At 44.7% G+C, this 21,714-nt stretch overlaps 1 protein-coding gene across 1 annotated transcript in view; it reads right to left on the bottom strand.

The window, feature by feature from the left end:
• The window catches only part of BCAS1 (brain enriched myelin associated protein 1), a gene marked incomplete at both ends in the record, with an annotated part of 90,742 nt that overhangs the window by 45,418 nt on the left and 23,610 nt on the right, over nucleotides 1-21,714 (bottom strand). Inside the window, 4 exons of the mRNA XM_080716487.1 lie at nucleotides 30-89; nucleotides 6,288-6,581; nucleotides 14,103-14,144; nucleotides 18,469-18,678. Coding sequence (XP_080572613.1) covers nucleotides 30-89; nucleotides 6,288-6,581; nucleotides 14,103-14,144; nucleotides 18,469-18,678 — 606 coding nt within the window. The remainder of the gene's footprint in view (nucleotides 1-29; nucleotides 90-6,287; nucleotides 6,582-14,102; nucleotides 14,145-18,468; nucleotides 18,679-21,714) is intronic.

Genomic DNA, 21,714 nt, shown 5'->3' with positions numbered 1-21,714 from the left:
CGCCGCCAAGCTGGTGCGAGGTCACTTACTTGGCAGCTGGCGTCTTTTTTGTCTTCGGAGCAGGTGGTCGCTTCATCCCCTTTCACTGACTAAAATAACAAACAGAAAAAACAGACAAGGGCCGTTCAGCTGCCACGGCACGGAAGCCGCACCGAGGGCCCCGGTCTCCGCTGCGGAGACGCGGGGCCAAGACTGATGGAGACCGGGGACGCACCATCGGGCTACACACATTTCCACGGGCGTGAGCGGAGTCGGATGCAATCAAAGTCTGTGCTCCAGAAAGAACAGCAACCACCGCCACCGCAACCACCACAACAGCAACCACCACAACAACCACAACAACAGCAACCACCACAACAACCGCAACCACAACAGCAACCACCACAACAACCGCAACCACAACAGCAACCACCACAACAACCGCAATAGCAAACGTCCTGGGCAGCTCACAGTGTGTGTGTGTGTGTGTGTGTGTGTGTGTGTGTGTGTGTGTGTGTGTGTGAGACTTACTGGGGATTGAACCCAGAGGCATTCTACCTTTGAGCTACATTCCTAGCCTTATTTTATTCTTTTCTTTGGAAACAAAGTCTCACTAAGTCGCTGAGAGCCTCACCAAGTAGCCGAGGCTGTCCGAGAAACTGCGATCCTCCTGTTTCGGCCGCCCAAGCACTGGGATTACAAGCGTGCGCCACCACGCCTGGCCAGTTCACATTTTTTTGGGGAAAGGACCATAAATGTATGTTGGCAACTATCTAATTCAACTGTAGCTGAGATTATTATTATTATTATTATTATTAATTTTTGTGGTACTGGGGTTCTTGGAAGCCCTTCTACCTCCGGGCTACGCTCCCAGACCTATTTTTATACTTTTTTTTTTTTTTTTTTGGAAACAGGGTCTCTTTAAGCCAGCGCGGCTGGATTTGAACCTGGATTCGAACCTGGGGGATTCTCCTGTCACCCCAAGCGCGGGGATTACAAGCGTGCGCCACCACGCCTGGCTGTAACTGAGATTTAAAAGGAGACAAATTGGGGTGAAATTTGAATATGGTGTAAAAATAGCAGTGGTATTTGTTGGGTCAATCTCAGTACCAAACAACGAAGGAAGCTTCTGGAATTTTCCAGGGGTCCTGCATTCAAACTGCACTTTCCCAAGATGCCTGTGAGAAATGGAGTTGGAAGAGTCCAGCAAAATACTCAGGTGAGCTAAATTTTATTGGGGGCGGGGGATACTGTGGACCGAAACCAGGGGCATTCTACCTCCGAGCTACACCCCCAGCCCTATTTTTTATTCTTTATTTTGAACCCGGGTCTCACTTTGTTGCCAAGGGCCTCGCTGAGTAGCTGAGGTTGTCTGCAAACCGCAACCACGATCCTCGGGTCTCCGCCTCCTGGATGCTGGGATTGCAAGCCTGCGCCACCATGCCCGGCCGGACCCCGGACATTCTACCTCCTGGCTACCCTGCCCCAGTTCATTTCTATTTTGAAACAAGGTCTTGCTGGATGCACGAGAGTTTCGCTGTTTGCTGAGGCTGTCCTTGAACCTGTGATCCTCCTGCCTCAGCCTCCCAGGCACAGGGTCACAGGTGTGCGCCACACGCCTGACTTCAGGGAATATTTTGAGATTGAGGACTTTGACTAGAAGATTGGTTTCTGTTTTATAATTGCCATTCCTAACCACTGTCTCCACCTCTCCTCTATCTGTGTCCTCGTTATCAACACCATCATCATCTCCCCCTCCCCCCTCCTCCTCTTCCTCCTCCTCCTCCTCCTCTTCTTCCTCCTCCTCTTCTTCCTCCTCCTCCTCCTCCTCCTCCTCCTCTTCTTCTCCTCCTCCTCTTCTTCTTCTCCTCCTTCTCCTTCTCCTCCTCCTCCTCCTCCTCCTCCTCCTCCTCCTCCTCTTCTTCTTCTCCTCCTTTTTCTTCTTCTTCGTACTGAAGATTGAGCCCAGGGGCATTCTACTCCAAGCCCTTTTTATTTATGTTTTGAAACAGGGCCTCGCTAAATTGCTGAGGCTGGCCTCAAACTTGTGATCCTCCTGTCTCAACCTGCCAAGTACTGGGATTTCAGGCATGTGCCACCTCGCTCAGCTCCCAACCACCTTGTTTTTAGTTCCAGATAGAAACATCGTGACAGGTATTGAACTTATTAGATTGAATGTAATCAATGAAAAACTGATTTCTTGGCTGGCTCCTCACTTGGGCCATGAATTGGTTCAAAATTAAAACCCACAGACTCTCTTTAAGCCTGAGAATGTACTTCAAGCAACATTTTCTTTTAAAACTAATGGTCCAAAGAAAGACCCGAGAGGATTAGATAAAATAATGTATGTGAATAGAGTCTGGAGGAGGAATACACTTTTCAAATGCAAGGTGTTATTATATTGACAAATTCTAAATCCCAAATTTATATATTTTAATCCACTACCTTAATGGCTTGGGATCGGCCTACCTGCTATGCGGCTACATAAATACAGCACTCCACCCACACACTTTATAAAAATATAGTAGCGCTTTAAACAGTCAATTTTTTGATGTACAACTAAATTAATATGTATAAGAATCCTTTTCTATTTCGGGCATGACGAATGTCTTAGATGTTCCTCGAAATTATTTTGGAATCCTGTAGGAGCTCGAAGGGCGTTCATGAAGTGGGCATCTACATGTATTGAATGCAATATTGGGACATATGTTAATCTGTTTTTTTTTTTACTTGAAATGCAATCGTTTAAAGAAGATTATATTCTTTCTATTTAAAAAAAGTTTCATAAGAGGTTAGTTCCTGGAAAGAAAGTGATCTCTTTAGAAATAAACGGGGGAAAAATGCATTTACGTTGGTCAAATAACTCAACACTTTGCCGCAGGATACTAAAATAGGCCCTCTAAAAGGAACGGAGCCGGGCGTGGTGGCGCACGCTTGTAATCCCAGTGTCGGGGAGGCTGAGACAGGAGGATCGTGGTTCACGGACAGCCTCAGCTATTTAGTGAGGCCCTTTGCAACTCCGTGAGACCCTGTTCCAAAATAATAATAAAAAATATAGGGCTGAAGGTGTAGCTTGGAGGTAGAATGCCCCTGGGTTCCATCCCCAGTACCGCAAAAAAAAAAAAAAAAAAAAAAAAAAAAAAAGAAAAAGGAAGAGGAGTAAAGGTCACAGAGTTGAAAACCAGTGATCTGATGGATAGAGAAATTAAGTACAAAGCAGAGGTTTTGCAATTGAGGTTTCTCTTCTGTCCAAGAAAGTTTAAAAAATATTTTGCTAAGAATCTAAAATTAGTTTGGAACCTTCACTTATTTGGCTAAAAAAAAAAAAATCCCCTTAAAACCTTAATAACAGGTCAGATGTTTAAAACCTTAATAACAGGTCAGATATTGTCTTTACTTTTTTTAGTCCTAAGAGCAGGTTCTTTTTTTCCCCCCTCTTACATAAATCCAAAGACTTTAAATCAATTTGGATTTATGTTACCAGAAAGTGGTTCCTGAAAATAGTTGCTGGAGCTGATTTCCAGGAACCCTCCAGCACAGCATTAATATCCTTCCGGGGATATATATATATATATATATGTGTGTGTGTGTGTGTATATGTGTATATGCATATATGTATATATATGTATATATATGTATATATATGTATGTATATTGCATGTACCTAAAAGTGGGTGTATACAGATCTTTATGCAGGCCAGGGAAGTGATTGAGAGGATGTGTATATGTACTTGGGACATGCGCACTGTAATTGAGGATAGCGTTAAAATCAAGGGATTATTATTATTATTATTATTATTATTATTATTATTATTATTTTGGTGGTACTGGGGATGGAAGCCCTTCTACCTCCGGGCTACACTCCCAGACCTATTTTATATTTTATTTGGAAACAGGGTCTCTTAAAGCCAGCGCAGCTGGTTTTGAACCTGCGCGATCCTCCTGTCTCCGCCTCCCGAGCGCGGGGATGACAAGCGTGCCCACCGCGCCCGGCTGCTTTCCCTCTTTTAAACGAAGTGACACATGAGCTGTTTGGAGGTGGTTATCATTCTCTTTGCAATTTCCCCCCGTATCTCTCAACTCTATCCAGAAACAGGGAAGCGGGTCACCTCACAATTATGATGAGCTACTTGGGATCCCACTTGTCTTCCAGATGTGGAGCCCGAAACACATACAATGTTCTTTTTCCCCCTAGCATCACAAAGAAAATGATCAAGAAATTTCAAGTCTACATCTCCACTTTTAGCATCACCTTCCAGTGTAAACAATCGGCAATACGGGCGGGTTTCAGTCATGCTGACTTCATACTACATTTTTTTTCTTTTATTTACATTTTCTACCCCATGATAATCTAACAGGAAAAGACAAAGATTCCTGTCGGCAATTTCTAACTGAATTCTTCCTTCCTTTCTTTCTTTTCTTTTCTTTTCTTTCTTTCTTTCTTTCTTTCTTTCTTTCTTCTTTCTTTCTTTCTTTCTCTCTTTCTTTCTTTCTTTCTTTCTCTCCTTCCTTCCTTCCTTCCTTCCTTCCTTCCTCTTTCTCTCTTTCTCTCTTTCTCTCTTTCTCTCTTTCACTTTGTATTACTGGGAGTGGAACCCAGGAGCCTTCTACCTCCTGGCTACACTCCCAGAACTATTTTATATTTTGTTTGGAAACAGGGTCTCACTAAGTAGCTGAGGCTGGCTTCGAACCTGCGCGATCGTCCTATCTCAGCCTCCCAAGCGCTGGGATTACAAGCCTGAACCACCACACCCGGCTCTAACAGAATTATTTCTAACATACTCCAAGTCTATCAAGGATTTTTTTTTTTTTTTTTTTGGTGGTACTGGGGTTCCTGGAAGCCCTTCTACCTCCGGGCTACACTCCCAGACCTATTTGTACATTTTTATTTGGAAACAGGGTCTCCTGAGCCAGTGCGGCTGACTTCGAACCTGTGTGATCCTCCTGTCTCTGCCTCCCAGGTGCAGGGATTACAAGCGTGCACCACCACCCCTGGCAAGGCTTTTTTTTTTTTTTTTTTTTTTTGGACCAGAATGAATTTTTTAACAGGATGATCTTGTGAAATTACAAAATTGCTTCCCCAAGGATTAAACTGCCAATGCTCCTGAAAATAAAAACACATTGGAATAAAATTCTTGTTTTTCATTAAAAGAGAATTAAACCAATGACTTAAAAAATAACATGGGCTTTTTTTAAACTATTCTACTGATTTAGGTTTTGTTGCACTGTTATTTAAGCTCCTGGCTATTTTGATAGTTAATGGACATGACTTGTTCCTAGGCACCAAAGATGTCTGTCTGAGTTCGTTTATCACACAAATTAAAAGCATGGCAAATTCACCCACCAACTAAGTGCGCTCTCTGTCTCTGTCTCTGTCTGTCTATATATATTCACTATTGCCGGGCGTGGTGGCGCACACTTGTAATCCCCGCGCTTGGGAGGCTGAGACAGGAGGATCGCGCAGTTTCGAAGCCAGCCTCAGCTACTGAGTGAGGCTCTCAGCAACTTAGTGAGACCCTGTTTCCAAAAATAGGTCTGGGAGTATAGCCCAGAGGTAGAAAGCCTCTGGGTTCCACCCCCAGTACCACCAAAAAAAAAAAAAAATATATATATATATATATAATAATTCACTATGAGAATATCACATTATCTTCTCCCTGTTTGAATGATCGATATCATCTTTGTCTAAATTTGCGTCACCCACATGCCACCTTCAGAATTCTTGACATTTCAACCTACAACTCAGACCATTTAGTACTTAATCCTTAAAAAACACCTCCCGTTATTTATGTAAGTAAATATATTTTCAAAGGAAACTTCCTATTATCACCATGACAACCACCACCGCCAAGAAAGCAGCAGAATTTGCCACCAAGAAAAAGAAAAACGCGAGCAGTAACAGCGGCTTCTAAGCGGACGCTTCTGTCTGTCAAAGCTCAGGCCCCAGGGCCCGCTCCTTGTTAAAAAAGGGAATTAAGCCGGGCGCGGTGGGCACGCTTGTCATCCCCGCGCTTGGGAGGCGGAGACAGGAGGATCGCGCAGGTTCAAAGCCAGCCTCAGCTGGCTTAAGAGACCCTGTTTTCAAATAAAAAGTCTAAAATAGGTCTGGGAGTGTAGCCTGGAGGTAGAAGGCCCCTGGGTTCCATCCCCAGTACCACCAAAAAAAAAAAAGGGGGGGGAATTAGTAGGGGTTAAAGAAGGGTTGAAGATTATTAGCAATAAACTGAGATTTTCTCTCGAGTCGAGGCAGAAGGATGAAAGGGAATGTCTTCCCCCAGAGCACAATCCGTAGTTCATTCCCGGCTCACGTGGGGCGCTGTGGCCCGGGCCCTCCTTCTCGGAGCCCAGCCACAGTCCAGGCTGCCACAGTCCAGGCTGCCACAGTCCAGGCTGCCACAGTCCGGCTGCCGTCCGGCAGGAGCGCGGCTTACCCTCGGCCTGAGGCGCGCCATCAGTGAGGTGCTCCGGGGTCTGGGTTCTTCTCTTCTGAGTTGTACTTTCTTGGGCTCAGACGCGGCCTCGTCTTCTTCACTGAGATCCACTGCTTGGAAGGCTGATTCTACTTCACACTTTATCGTTTCTACTGGGGATGCACAAACCCCCTGGATCATTTTGCCAGGTGATAAAAAAATGAAAAAAAAAAACCACACATTTGCCAGCACTGTTTAATCCAGGGGTCCTGGTTGTCCCCTGTCCACATGGGAGCGACGGGCTTAAATCTAGGATCGTTTTCTGTTTTAGTACTGGGGATCGAACCCAGAGGGTGTTCTACCTCTGAACTAGACCCCCCAGCCCCATCAAAATTAAATTTAAATGTAACTTTCTTTTTGAAATACTGGGGATGGAACCCAGGGGCATTCTACCTCTGAGCTACACGTCCAGCCCTATTTCTTTCTTTTCTTTGGTGGTACTGGGGTTCCTGGAAGCCCTTCTACCTCCGGGCTATACTCCCAGACCCATTTTTACATTTTTATTTGGAAACAGGGTCTCCTAAGCCAGCGCGCGTGGCTGGCTTCGAACTTGCGCGATCCTCCTGTCTCTGCCTCCCAAGTGCGGGGGTTACAAGCGTGCGCCACCACGCCTGGCATCCAGCCCTATTTTTTATTCTTCATTTTGGAAATCAGGGTTCTCACTGAATTGCAAAGGGCCCCGCTAAATAGCTGAGGCTGTCCGCAAACCGCAGTCCTCCTGTCTCAGTCTCCCAAATGCTGGGATTATAAGCATGCGCCACCACGCCCGGCTCCTATTTTAATTTTTATTTTGAAACAGGTTCTTTCTAAGTTGCTAAGGACCTCACTAAGGCTGAGGTTGGTCTCGAAGCTGTGATCCTCCGGTCTCAGCCTCCCAAGTACTGGGATCACAAGTGTGTGCCACCATGGGAGATGGGTCAAGGAGGAAGTCAGATGTACTAAATGTCGTTGCGTTTACACATTCCTTCCTGCAAAGAGGACATTTTCTCCAGGGGAACAAGGGTGGGAAATGAAAGGTGTCATGGTGGCTGAGTCTAAGGTTCAACTCAAGAAAATGATTTCTACACCTACCAGGTGCAATTGGTCTTTGTCTCAGACAAAAGAGAAGGGGTTATAGGAAGAGAAGGGCAATCCCCAACAGGGACTCCTCCTCTCCACTTTTTACATTTTCGTGGGGAAGCAATTTGCTATTTCCGTGTCAGTCTGTTTACCGGTTGTTCAGAAATGGGCCATTTGAGACCACTCTAAACAGCATGGGCCTAACTCCTCCAAGACGTAGAAAATGGCCAAGAGCCGGGCGTGGTGGCGCACGCTTGTAATCCCAGTATTGGGAAGTTGAGGAGTGAGGATTGGGTTCAAGGCCAGCTTCAGCTACTTAGCGATAGCCTATTTCAAAATAAAAAGCAAAATAGGGCTGAGGGTGCAGCTTGGAGGTAGAATGCTTCTGGGTTCAACCCCTCTTACCCCCTCTCGCGATGTGTGTATACATACATACATACATACATATGGATATATACATTCATATATGTCGACATGCTTTCTACTGTTTTCCCTTTGTCAACAAAGATCCCAGCTAGAGAGCTGCAGACCCCAAAGTCCCCAGTAGGCAAGGCAGGCGATACCAGCGTGGATTGACCAGAAGTCAGAGAAAAGGAGCCATAATCACCCTGGTGAGCTGAAGGCAGTCGTCCCAGCTAAAGACGCTGAAAGGATGTAAACTGTGGCTTGGGCAAAGGAAACGTGTTGTGAGCAAGCTTTGCAGCCGGCTGCTCACTTCAGACCCCAGCCCGGCTTTAGGGGGCCAGGGTCTGACAGCCGGGGACTGGTGGTGGAATGTGGGAGAGGGTCTCCACAGCTAGGCTGGTTTGATTCAGCCGCAGAACACTGGAATGTCGGCTGTGGGCTGTCACTGGGCTTCTCTGTTTTTTTGTTTGTTTTGTGTGTGCATGGTACTGGGGTTAAATCCAGAGGGGCATTCTACCTCAGAGCTACATCCCTAGTCTGATTTATTTATTTTGGTGGAACTGGGGTTCCTGGAAGCCCTTCTACCTCCGGCTACAATCCCAGGCCTATATTTTTTAATATATATTTTTATTTGGAAACAGGGTCTCTTAAGCCAGCTCAGCTGGCTTTGAACCTGCACAATCCTCCTGTCTCCGCCTCCCAAGTGGGGTGGGGGGGATTACAAGTGTGCGCCACCACGCCCTGCTATTTATTTATTTATTAAAAAAATTTTTTTTGGTGGTACTGGGGGTGGAACCCAGGGGCTTTTATACCTCCGGGCTCTACTTCCAGACTCATTTTATATTTTATTTGGAAACAGGGTCTCACTAAGTTGCTGAGAGCCTCACTAAGCAGCTGAGGCTGGCTTCGAACCTGCGCGATTCTCCTGTCTCAGCCTCCCAAGCGCGGGCATTACAAGCGTGCGCCACCATGCCCCGCTCTCTGGTCCTTTAGAAAAATTTTCTTTTTGAAACAGAATCTTTCTAGGTGCTGAGAGCCTCACTCAGTTTCTGAGGCTGGCCTTGAGCCTCTGGTCCTCCAGTTTCAGCCTCCCAAGTACTAGGAGTACAGGGGTGCACCACCACACCCCGCCCCGCTTTCTCTTTTCTTGATGGAGATAATATCATATCAGAAAGCCATTGTTAGGATTAAATCAGACAATGTATGTCAAGCACTCAATTAATATCAGTGGGTGTTACTTGTGTTAATATTAGACCTATTTACTCCATAAGCATGAATTATCTGCACTTAACCATCACACGCATGCCCATTATTTAGAAAGCTTCTATTAAGAATGCCTCTTATGCTTGGTATTGTACCAGTAAAATAGATATTAATATTAAAATATATAAACATATAAAACATAAAATGTATAATATGTAATAAATATATTATATAAATAATTTATATAAATAACATGTTATTTATATAATAAATATATAAAATATGTAAATATATGTACTGTATATAAATATAGTACTTTATAGTACTCTCTATATTAGTTTTAACATTATAGTAATATATAAATATTACTTTGCACCTTATAGTAATATATATATTATATTACAATAAATATAATACTTTGTATAATATATATTGTGTGTATATACATACTTATATATATATATATCTATACACACACACACACACATATTTATATATACAAAACCACCCCTTAAACATAGTTACAAAGACAGCTCAGGAAAGAAAACACTGTCCCCAATTTATAAATAAAGACTAAAATGGCTGAATGACTTGGCTAAAGTCATATCACAGGGAAGCAGACATTCCAGGGAGGATTTTTTTTTTCTGGCATTCACTGAATATCTAATAGTAGATGCCTGTAATCCCAACACTTGGGAGGCTGAGACAGGAAGATGGCAGGTTCAAGGCCAGCCTAAGAAACTTAGCAAAGGTCTCAGCAACTGTAGTGAGACACTGTTTCAAAATAAAAGTTAAAATTGGGCTGGGGATGTTGCTTAGAGGTAGAACAGCTCCGATTCAATCCCTAATACTGCAAAAAATTGGAAGACAGGATGTTCTGGAGTTTATTCAGTGGCTCTGTGGTGTCTACAATCTCTGGCTCTTCCTGCCCTTTGCTTCTGCCTGCCAGGGCACGCTGGATTTTTATCTTTTTATTTGTTATCTCGTGGTCATAAAATAGCTGTTATAGTTCCAGGCATCGCATCCTCAGCTCAGCATTCTGAGAGGGACGGAAGGTCACTCTAAAGGAACGTCTGAATCCGGGTCTCCTACGTGAGCGAGCATCATCTCAATGCTTCTAAATAGATGTAGACTCATCCCTGGAGTAACTACTGCTAAAGAAAATGGGATTACTGGTTTGTAACAGTCGTGATGAAATCCTTTGAGGATGGCAGTCTCCAGCCTTTGCTACAGTCAGGGGAAGAGGGTGGGGAGAGGGGGGTGAGCTTACGTAGGCCAGGGACAGTTTGGCTTAGTGGCCCTGGATTCAGAACGACTTGGCTTTTGAAGTAGCCGGTTTCTCTTAGTCTGCCAGGGCCCCCGGGGGGAAATTATACTTAGAATAAAATAATAAAATGATCAGGCGCACGACAGTCACTGTGTAAACCGGTCTAATTTGAACACCACCGACTCCCTTGCGCTTCCTTCCAAATGTTGAGAGGCGTCAGTTCATAAATCCCGGGCCTAAGGTCTGTTCTCCAAAACACGGCTATTTCAGTCGGCAAAAAACAAAACAAAACAACAACAACAACATCAACAACAAAACAACAAAAAAATGGGGCTTCTAGGGATTTCCATTGGCTTTGAAGTCCAGCCTAGAAGTTGTCTTTCGGTAGTCAAGGAAAACCCCCTGACCGCCAGTGTGGAAACCCAGAACCACTTGGACTAAGCAAAGATCCGATTTACATAAAGAGACATAAGAATTCAATTTTCCCTCCGGATAGCTGTCTGATTTCCTTCCAGGCTACAGCTTTGGAAAAAGTCACTTCCTATCTGGAATATATGACTGCAGCTGCACATTTCATTTTGAGGGTTGATGGATATAATTAGCATCAGATCTGTGTTATGATTTATTTATTTATTGCTAATTTATGTATTATTCATTTATTTATTTAATTTATATTTTTCGTGGTACTAGAAATTGAACCGGGAATAGTCTACCTCCAAGCTGTACCTCTAGCTCTTTTTAAAAATTGTTTGTTTTGAAACAGAGTCTTGCTAGGCTACTGAGAGTCTTCCTACATTTTTGAGGCTGTCCTCAAATCTGTAATCCTCCTGCCTCAGACTCCCAAGTACCGAGATTACAGGCGTACACCACCATGCCTGACTTGTTTTACTATTTATTATTATTTTTTGTGTTATTATTTAGAATTAAATTCCCCTTTCTTAACTTCAGTAGGTAAATATTGGATAAAAATGGCCAGTTTGTTTAACTCATGCAGTGTATATGTTTAAGTAAAGGGTCTTATTTATGACTTCAAATTTCATACCAGACTCATTCGTGAAACTTGGTTTTTACGAGAGCTTGAACGTCACCCACAATATAATGGTATTGATAATTAAGGTTTTTATTTTAGGACCTTTTTAGATTATATTGCATTGGATTTATAATGTGGTTATTTGAATGCAAAGACTTAGAGATTTTCTTTCCTCCCCAATACTTGTTCTCTCTCATCAGTTTATAGCACCCAGATTTGACTTTTGGAGGAACAATCCTCCCTTGCTTTAAGACTATGTGATCTGGAGCCAGGTACGGCAGCACATACCTGTAATCAGAGTATTCGAGAGTCTGAAACAGGACGATCCAAGGTCTGCGGGCGACTCGGCCATTTAGTGAGGTCCTCAGCAATGTAGCAAGACCTCGCTTCAAAATAAAAAAATTAGCCGGGCGTGGTGGCGCACGCACGTCATCCCAGCATTCGGGAGGCTGAGGCCGGAGGATCGTGGTTCGCGGACAGCCTCAGCTACTTAGTGAGGCCCTCTGCAACTCAGTGAGACCGGTTTCAAAATATAGAATAAAAATAGGGCAGGGGGTGTAGCTCGGAGGTCGAATGCCCCTGGCTTCCATCCCCAGACCCGCAAAAAAAAAAAAAAAAAAAAAAAAAAAATCTAAAAGGGCTGAGGATGTAGCTCAGAGCCCCTGGGTTCCATCTCTATTACCCTCCCTACTCCCCCCAAAAATACTAATTTGGATGAAGCTGATTGGAGACATCTAAGCCAGGCCACATGGTCTAGCCCCTTGAGCGTATTGGTGCAGGGAGGGTGTCATGTGGCAGAATGTATTATTTTCTCAATTATTTACTTCACCTTCCCGTGCCCGTGGCAGTGGGATGGGCTTTAGCAAATGGAATATCGGAGCAGAAGCCGCGGGGGCCCTTACAACGCGTACCCGTGGCTCTGTTTCCCCCACATCACCAGAGCTCTGTGCTCTTGTTGAAAGGCTATTTATTCACTCTAAATTTTAGCAAAAAGAGGTCACATGAAGGATCTAGAGCAAAGCTAAGCCAACTTGTAGCATATGTGAGGAAAAAAAAAAGAAATCAGAGCCACTGAAAGTGACTAAAATTTGGGACTTGGTTGTTATTGCAGCATAACCTGGCAAAAGCTGACTAGTGATCACAGTTGTACCAAAGAAGAAAAAGGAACTCCATGGCATGTAGCCTCTTTAGGAAACTCAAAACCTTGCAGTCAAGCCAGGCATGGTGGTGCACACCTGTAATCCCCGCACTTGGGAGGCTGAGAGAGGAGGACTGCAGGTTTGAGGACAGTTTTAGCAAATAGTGAGACTTGCATTAACCTAGCAAGACCCTCTTTCCAAATAAATAAAATCGGGGCTGTAGCTTAAAGGGAGAATGCCTCTGGGTTTAGTCATACACACAGACACACACACACCCACACACACACACCCACACACACACACCCACACACACACACACACCATGAAGTTAACTGATGCTCTAAATTTCACCTGAAGCCTTAACATTTGAAGTTCACGGAAAGATTTGTGGGATTTCTCTTTGCAAGTTCCCGAAGGTCTAAGGACTTTGGCTTTCTAGAAAATAGCCCATCAATTTATGAGAACTTTCTGGAATCATGAGAGTCCTGAGCTTTGCTAAGCTCCTAAGTTTGTCTCAAGAGAGAAAGGAAGAAAAAAAACGGAAAGAATTACAGAAAGGAGGGAAGGAAGCAATGACAAAAATAGCAAGCAGATTTTAAAAGATTTTTCTTCTAAAGAGAATTATAACAGACAATGTAGTTTCCATCCCATGTCATGGATAACATTTCTGGACCATGATTGGATTTTCAACATCTGTTCCAGCAACTAAAGAAAAACGAAAACACATGCCCTGCTTGTGACAGTAAACCAGAGACACTGGAAGGATCTGAATACATTTTTCTTTGGCAGAATGAGGATGTTCATATCTACCTTAAGGAGCTGGGAATTCACTTCTCTTCACTTATAAAATTTTCCAAAGAAAATGACCTGGGCCTGAATCTCTTGCAGCTCATTTATTACTCTCCCTGAAAAATGTTTTAAAAGATCCATTTCCCCCCTTTGTGACATTTCATGTAGCATCATCTCTTTGGACAGGAATGTGCTGTCTTAAAAACTCTAAGCATCTTTCAAGAAGATTAAAAGCCAGAAATATCTGTCATCAAGGCCAGATAGATGGCGCTCCGCCTGTCTGTCACACGTAGACCCTTGGAGTCATCTCACCAGCGGAGACTAAAAGTTTAGGCTTTTATTGTTACAAGATGTCCTCATGCTTGATGCCAGCACCCATCCCGGGTACCACCCAAAGTTAGTAAGGACCCGGATCACCAGGAAACACAGGAAAAGAAGTAATCAAGGCAGAACTACGCGGAAACGCAGCATCGTTATCCCGTAAGGAAGTGCAAAGCCGTTCTGACCGGTAGTAGACTCTTTCAGCCCCTCTGTGATAGAAAATTATAAAACCGGGTGCTCTGACACGGGTTCCATGTGAGGTGCAACTCCACCCCGTGGCCCTCATCATTGTCACTGATCACGGGAAAGGATGAAAGCGTCCACAGCAAATGGTGTCATTTGTAAAGGGCAAGAACACAGGATCCCAGCGCGAAAAATACCCAGTGGCCCAACATGCCGGGATGAGATGGGATGATTCTCGAATCGAATCTGTGACTTACATTTTCCTCTGCACCTGTGGGCACTGAATCCTCTTTAACCGACTAGAGGAAGATAAAACAAAAGAGAGTCAAGATGTCACGAGAGAGAGAGAGAGAGAGAGAGAGAGAGAGAGAGAGAGAGAGAGAGGGAGGAGAGGGACAGAGGGAGGAGAGAGAGAGGGAGAGGGAGAGAGAGAGGAGAGAGAGAGGGAGAGGGAGAGGGAGAGAGAGAGGAGAGAGGGAGAGAGAGAGAGGGAGAGGGAGAGGGAGAGAGAGAGGAGAGAGGGAGAGAGAGAGAGGGAGAGGGAGAGGGAGAGAGAGAGGAGAGAGGGAGAGAGAGAGAGGAGAGGGACAGAGGGAGAGAGAGAGAGAGAGAGAGAGAGAGAGAGAGAGAGAGAGAGAGAGAGAGAGGGGAGAGAGGAGAGAGGGAGAGAGAGAGAGAGGGAGGAGAGGAGACATAACAGTGCGCAGTTATTTGGCTTTGCTGTCCAATGCATATTGAGTTGCTTATGTAGAACTCGCTCCAAAAAGAGGCTGAAGTTGGCTTACACAAATGTAAACAGTATAGTAAGATAATGTAAGTTTTATATATAAATATGAATAGCTAGCTGGGCATGCTGGTGCACACTTTTAATCCCAGTACTTAGGCTGAGACAGGAGGATCCGGGTTCGCAGCAGGCCTCAGCTGCTTAGTGAGGCCCTCCACAACACACCCTTGGAGGTAGAAGCCCCTGGGTTCAATCCCCAGCACCACAAAAATATGAATAGCAATATAATATGAGTTTTTATATATAAATATGAATAGTAAAATAATATAGGTTTTATATGTAAATATAAGTGTAATTTTTTTTGTGGTACTGGTGATTGAACCCAGAGGCATTCAACCTCTAAACTATACCCCCAGCCTTGTTTTTTTTTTAATTTTTTATTTAATTATTATTTTTTTTTCAGTACTAGGGATGGAACTCAGGAGCATTCTACCTCTGATCTACACCCCCAGCCCTATTTTCATTTTTTCTTTTGAAACAAGTTCTCACTAAGCTGTGGAGGGCCTCATTAAGTAGCTGAGGCTGACCTGGAACCTGTGATCCTCCTGTCTCAGCCTCCCAAGTACTGGGATGACAGGTGTGAGCCTCCACGCCTGACTGGAAGCTGATTCTTTCATCAGCCTTTAACTCGGCCAGAGTCATGGCGCCGCAGTTCAATTCGGCTAAAATACTTATAGAGGGGTAGGGGCTGGAGTTTAGCACCAAATACTGACACTGTTTTACGCCCAGAGTATTTCTGGCCTCTCCAGTCCTGTCCCAAAGGGGAGAGGAGTTATCTGGACTCTATCAAAGGCCAATGCAGCGGGCGTGGCGGTGCACGCCTCTGATCCTAGGACTTGGGAGGCCGAGACAGGATAGCTTCGAGCACAGCCTCAGCAAGTAGCAAGACTGTCATCAACCCAGTAAGACTCCACTTCAAAATAAAAAATAAAATTGGGCTGGGGGCGTAGCTAGGAGATAGAATATGTGCCTGGGTTCGATCCCCCATACCAAAAAAAAAAAAAAAAGTCAATGTATAGTTAGCTACAATTTAGGAATAGACATTTCCACTTATATAAGGTTTCAAAGTCGGCGTGGGGTGGGAATGATGTGGGTTTCGGGTACCACATGCCTGTAATCACAGTATTTGGGAGGTTGAGATGGGAGGATTGCACATGTAAGGCCAGCCTCAGCAACTTAAGGAGGCCCTCTGCAACTTAGTGAGACCCTGTTTCTAAAATAAACATATAATAGGGCTGAGGCGTAGTTCAGAGGTACGATGATGCTTCTGAGTTAAAAAAAAAACACACACACAAAAAAACCCAGCTCACTGACTCACTGTTAAGATTATAATGTCACATTGACCTGCTAGAAACAAAATGAAGGTCAGGTTCACCTGAGCCCATTGTATTTTGAGATCTTTGCTGCAGATAGCTTGGGCTGCACGAATGAGCCCCCTGCGTATACACTTGATGAGTGTCCAGGTTATTGATAAAAACTCAATGAACCAGACAGGGCAGATTCTAGAGGCTTTCCCAAGAGAGCTCTCCTGACCCGTGTTTCCAAAGGATAAACATTTTTTGGTGCCTTGCAGAGCTCCATAGGATAAACATACTTTATTTTTAAATTTTTTTCTTTATCTTTTTGTGGTACTAGGGATGGAACCCAGGGGCATTCTACCTCCGAGCTACATCCCCAGCCCTATGTGTTATTCTTTATTTTGAAACAGGGTCTCACTGAGTTGCAAAGGGCCTCACTAAGTAGCTGAGGCTGTCCTCAAACTGTGATCCTCCCGTCTCAGCCTCCCGAGTGCTGGGATGACAAGCGTGCCCACCACGCCCGGCTCATAAGCACACTTTAGATGCGATCTTGTTTTAGCCTTCGAAGTGCTCGTATTACAAGCATGCACCGCCATACTCGGCTTGGGTTTCTTTTTAAACTAAATACATTTAGTCTTACCTTGGGGAAAATACATGTTAAATCTGTGCTACTTTTATTTCCCATAATACATGTGTGTACATATATATGTATGTGCGTACATATATGTATATACACATATACATCCAGAAAAGTATATACGTGAATATATGACAATTATTTGAATAAAGATGTTTAAATATGGGTCACGTAGCTTATCTCCCCTGTCACTCATATATACAGATAGCTCATTGGAAATTGCTCCCTATATTATATTGCTGGTAAAAGACTTTTAAAAATATGTAATGGGGATCGGGAGAGCGAAGGCTTAGAACAGAATATCAGCTGACATCTTCCAAACTTTCTGTGAATTATCAAGCTTTATGTTCTGGGAAGAATCCAGAAGGAAAGTTTCTGTGCCACAGAGAGCCAAGGGGAAAGGGGCTCATGGACGCGGCTGGCTTCGGGGAGAGGGCAGGACCAAGGACGAGCCGGTGACATCGGAGCCGTCATCTGCTCCGCGAGGCTGGCCAAGTGGCCTGGACGCTTTAGTGAGGTTACCGCGCAGGGTTTTCCCAGTTCTATGAATTTCGACCGCTCACCCCCCGTGCCTTGCTCATCTCTTGGCCAAATTTATTTTATTTCTCTATTTACTTTTTTTTGTGATACTGGGGATGGAACCCAGGGGCATTCTACGAGCTACACCCCCTGCCCTATTTTTTATTCTTTATTTTGAAACTGGGTCTCACTGAGTTGTAAAGGGCTTCACTAAGTAGCTGAGGCTGTCCGCGAACCGTGCTCCTCCTGTCTCAGCCTCCCAGATGCTGGGATTACGAGCGTGCACCACCATGCCCAGCTGGTGGCCAAATTTAAACCTGGCAAGAGCGGCCAGGCTGGCAGCTGGACTTTGCTCAGCGCTGATGATTCAGGACGAAGCAGCCCGCCCATCTGTTTCCTTGCACCGTGCACACCTCCCGCGCCTTAATTCTAGAGGAAGAGTCAGGTGGTGGTTTTATTTTTCCTGTCCCATTCACTATGGTAGCAACCTGATAGATACCCTGTTTTTCTTTTCCTTCCTTCCTTCCTTCCTTCCTTCCTTCCTTCCTTCCTTCCTTCCTTCCTTCGTGGTCCTGCGAATGGAACCCAGGGACATTCTACTTCCAAGCTCCACCCCCAGCCCTATTTTTTATTCTTTCTTTTGAAACAGGGTCTCACTGAGTTGCAGAGGGCCTCACTAAGTAGCTGAGGTTGGCCACGGACCACGATCCTCCAGTCTCAGCCTCCCAGATGCTGGGATCACAAGCGTGCACCACCATGCCTGGCGACACCCTGGTTTTCTAAAAGGAGCTGACAATCAGCAGGTGGCTCACAACTTTGGATTCTAGTGGGCAGGAGGGGATGCTGAAGCCCCCAGGCGGCTCCTCGGGCTCCAGGGCAGGGCTGTGGGAGGAAAACAGGGCGCAGAGGGTGGGGAAGCAAGTCAGAACCGCATCAGCAGGACCGTGGAGCCACCGGCTACCGCAGCCTCTCTCTCCAACCTGAGTCATGCCCGGAGTGACAAAATTGTATGTGTTCATTTCCTTTTCTTCCCCGGGCGACACCTGTTTATAACCTGATGGGCATTACATCTCTCCCAGGAGGAGGATGAAATTCTCAATTTGTTTGCAAGCTGAGTCATTTTGGAGGAGGAGGAGGAGGAGGAGGAGGAGGAGGAGGAGGAGGAGGAGGAGGAGGAGGAAGAGGAGGAGGAAGAGGAGGAGGAAGAGGAGGAGGAGGAGGAGGAAGGAGGGAAGAGGGAGGAGGAGGGGGGAGGAGGAGGAGGAGGAGGAGGAGGAGGAGGAAGAGGTCTATACATCAGTGAGTACAAAAATTGTCCTGATAGAAATAATTTCTTGAGTTATCCTGCCCCCAGCGCCCTCTGGAATTCTGAAGGTCAGACTCACCTTTTTCCAAAACAGTTTTCCCAGAGGCAGAGAGGTGGGTCCCGACTTCTCCTTCCCACCTTCCTTTGCCGAGTCAGCGACAGGTGCAGGGGGCGCGGGCTCCGGGGGGCTGCAGCCTCTAGGACCTGGGGCTGCCCCTTGGGTATCCTGGGGTGTAAAGTTAGCTTTGTTTGAGCGGTTGGCCGAAGTGGTGGGTGACTTCTCAGCATCCTGGAGTGTTAAAAAAGAAATGAAAAAAAAATTAAAAAACAATGTCACCCCTTCAAAAATGAAAGATCTCTCTTTTTAATAAACACAGGCTGGGTTATGCACGATGTTAATTTTCGTCTTTATTATTTTCTGTCATTTCCAAGTTTCTACCGCAAATATGGATTTGTGTTAAAATCTTGGAAAAGGGTTAAGATATTTTCCTTTTAGAAAGCAACAAGGGAGGCATTATTAGTGATGTTCTGTGGGTTTTTCTGAAGGAGGAGTCAGGTGATGGGGAGAGACTTTGCTGTCAGAATACAGAGTTCTTACTGAGGCATCGGACCCCAGATAGTTTCTACCAGGTTCTCCTCAGTAAAAAAAATATTTCCGGTGGCCACAGCCAGTGAATGCATATTTGTTTAGGTATGTCTTATGAGTATGCATTGTTTTACTAATCCAAATGAAAAGTAATCAGAAATGAAGGAAAGATTAAGATAAATGTAATTATGGTACAATTTGACAAGTTGTTTCCATAGTCTGCTTTGGAAAGCACCGATCTAGGCTCCAAACTAAGTTTAAAAAAGCCTGACGAACTTAGGGAGGGGTCTTGTGTTGGAAAAGCACCTGCAAACTTTATTTATTCATATAGATGGAGCCCCGCACTCTGAGGTGAAACTTATTCTAGCATTAGTCCGTGGTTCCCTTCCTTCCTTCCTTCCTTCCTTCCTTCCTTCCTTCCTTCCTTCCTTCCTCCCTCCCTCCCTCCCTCCCTCCTTCCTTCCTTCCTTCCTTCCCCCTCTCTTCCTTTCTATTTCTCTCCTATTTTTTCTTTATTTCTACTGTAACTAACAAAACAACAAACTAAGGTAATGAAAGAGACCAGAGAGAGATACCCGGACCGGGATTCTTCTCATCCTCCTTCCGGACACCGTCCTCTTCCTCCCTGGTTCTAGAATCCTGGGCCGGCACCATTAATCTTGCCTTCCCCATCACCCCCGTCTTTACTTCCTAAAGAAGTCCCCAGATGGTGTTCTGTCAGTATCATCCAACTTAACATCCTTTGTTTGCATTAGGGGGAAACACTATAAAACTTCTAACCCTGTTTTTAGAAGCAATCTTATGAATGGGGTTACCAGATGGAAATAAAAAATAAACACGCAGAGTCTCCCAATCAATTTGAATTTCAGATTAGCCAAGAAAAATTTTCAAGTATAAGTATGTCCCAAAGGTGGCGTTAGACATACTTGCATTAAAAATGGTCTTTTTGTTTTTCTGAAATTTAAATTTAACTGGGTGTTCTGCATTCTTTCTCCAGTGTCCCTCACCCATGAAATAATTCTTCTTCTCTTTCTCTTTCTCCTCCTCCTCCTCCTCCTCCTCCTCCTCCTCCTCCTCCTCCTCCTCCTCCTCCTCCTCCTCCTCCTCCTCCTCCTCCTCCTCCTCCTTTTTGGTACTAGATATAGAACCCAGGGGCATTTTATTTCTGAGCTATACTTTTCAGTCCATTTTTTTTCTTAAATTTTTACTTTGAAACAAGGTCTCACTATGTTGGTGAGAGTCTTTGTCTGTCTGTCTTCTTTCTTTCTTTCTTTCTTTCTTTCTTTCTTTCTTTCTCTTTCTTTCTTGTGGTATTGGGGGTGGAACCCAGGGGCTTTTCTACCTCCAGGCTACACTACCAGCCCTATTTTTTTTTATACTTTATTTGAAAACAGGGTCTCACTAAGTTGCTGAGAGCCTCACTAAGTAGCTGAGGCTGGTTTCGAACCCGTGTGATCCTCCTGTCTCAGCCTCCCAAGTGCGGGGATGACAAGCGTGCGCCGCCATTCCTGGCATGACCCATGAAATTCTACTGCGTGGGATTTGAAAACTGCATGCTCAATGACCCTGTCTGCTAGGTAATTCTTCCTCTTGTTTGCAGTTTTGGGTGTGGGAGACAGAAGGTGTTAGTAATATGGAGACATTTAGACAAGGAAAAAAAAAAAAAAAACCAGCGAATGCCCGGCAGAGCTTAGGGCTCCCAGGAGCGGCTCCTTCCTGACGGGCGGGTACTGCGGAAGCGAGGAGAGGCGCCTTCCTGGGCGCGGCACCAATGCTGTCCTCCTGTTTGTCATCTTTGACCCCAGGAGGACTCGGGACAAAGTTTGGTTCTGAGGCATCATGTGCAATTAACACAGGAAACAGATTCAGATTCAGCAAAAGAAAAGCCAGAAAACTGGTGTTTGTGTTATTTATAAAATAAGCCAATTTCCTTCATTAATTCCAGCTTCTCCATTTTAAAAATTCTTGTCGTACTGGGGATTGAACTCAGAGGCATCTGTCTCTCCGCTACACTTCCAGTCCTGTTTTATTATTTTTTAAAATGTGGACACTGGGTCTCACTAAGTTGCTGAGGGCCTCGCTAAGTTGCTGAGGCTGTCCTTGAACCTGTGATCCTCCTGTCTCAGCCTCCCAAGTACTGAGATTACAGGCGTGTGTCACCATGCCCACCTCTTCAATTTCTTTCTTTTTTTTTTTTTTTTTTGTGGTACTGGGGTTCCGGAAAGCCCTTCTACCACCGGGCTATACTCGCTACCACATCCAGTGCTTTCAATTTCTTTTTAAACTAAGAGAATTCTTTTTATAGAAAGAAAAATTGAGATAGAGAAATAAGCCCAGAAATCATTTAGGATCAGTGACCATTGTATTGATATTATTATTATTGCTTTTTACAAATCTTGAAGGTGTTGCATTATCCTTGAATTTGCGTGGATGTCCCCATTTCTGCCCTCTCTTAAGTCCATGGTGGTCCCCAAGGTACCAACCGCCTCTAATCATGCACCGAGGTCACTGGGTCTTTATTTTAATTTTTTATTTTTTGTGGCACTGGGAATTAACTCCAGGGGCATTCTACCTCTGAGCTCCACCCCCCAGCCCTATTTTATTTTTATTCGAATACAGGGTCTCACTAGGTTGATGAGAGTCGCACTACTTGCTGAGGCTGTCCTCAAACCTGTGATCCTCCTGTCTCAGCCTCCCAAGTACTGGGGTTACAGGTGTACGTCACCATGTCCGACTCTG

Source organism: Muscardinus avellanarius (assembly GCF_963383645.1).
Source record: "Muscardinus avellanarius genome assembly, chromosome: 19".
Classification (NCBI taxonomy): Eukaryota; Metazoa; Chordata; class Mammalia; order Rodentia; family Gliridae; genus Muscardinus; species Muscardinus avellanarius.
The sequence above is the reverse complement of the archived record's forward strand: the minus strand, read 5'-3'. Positions and strand labels throughout refer to the sequence as shown.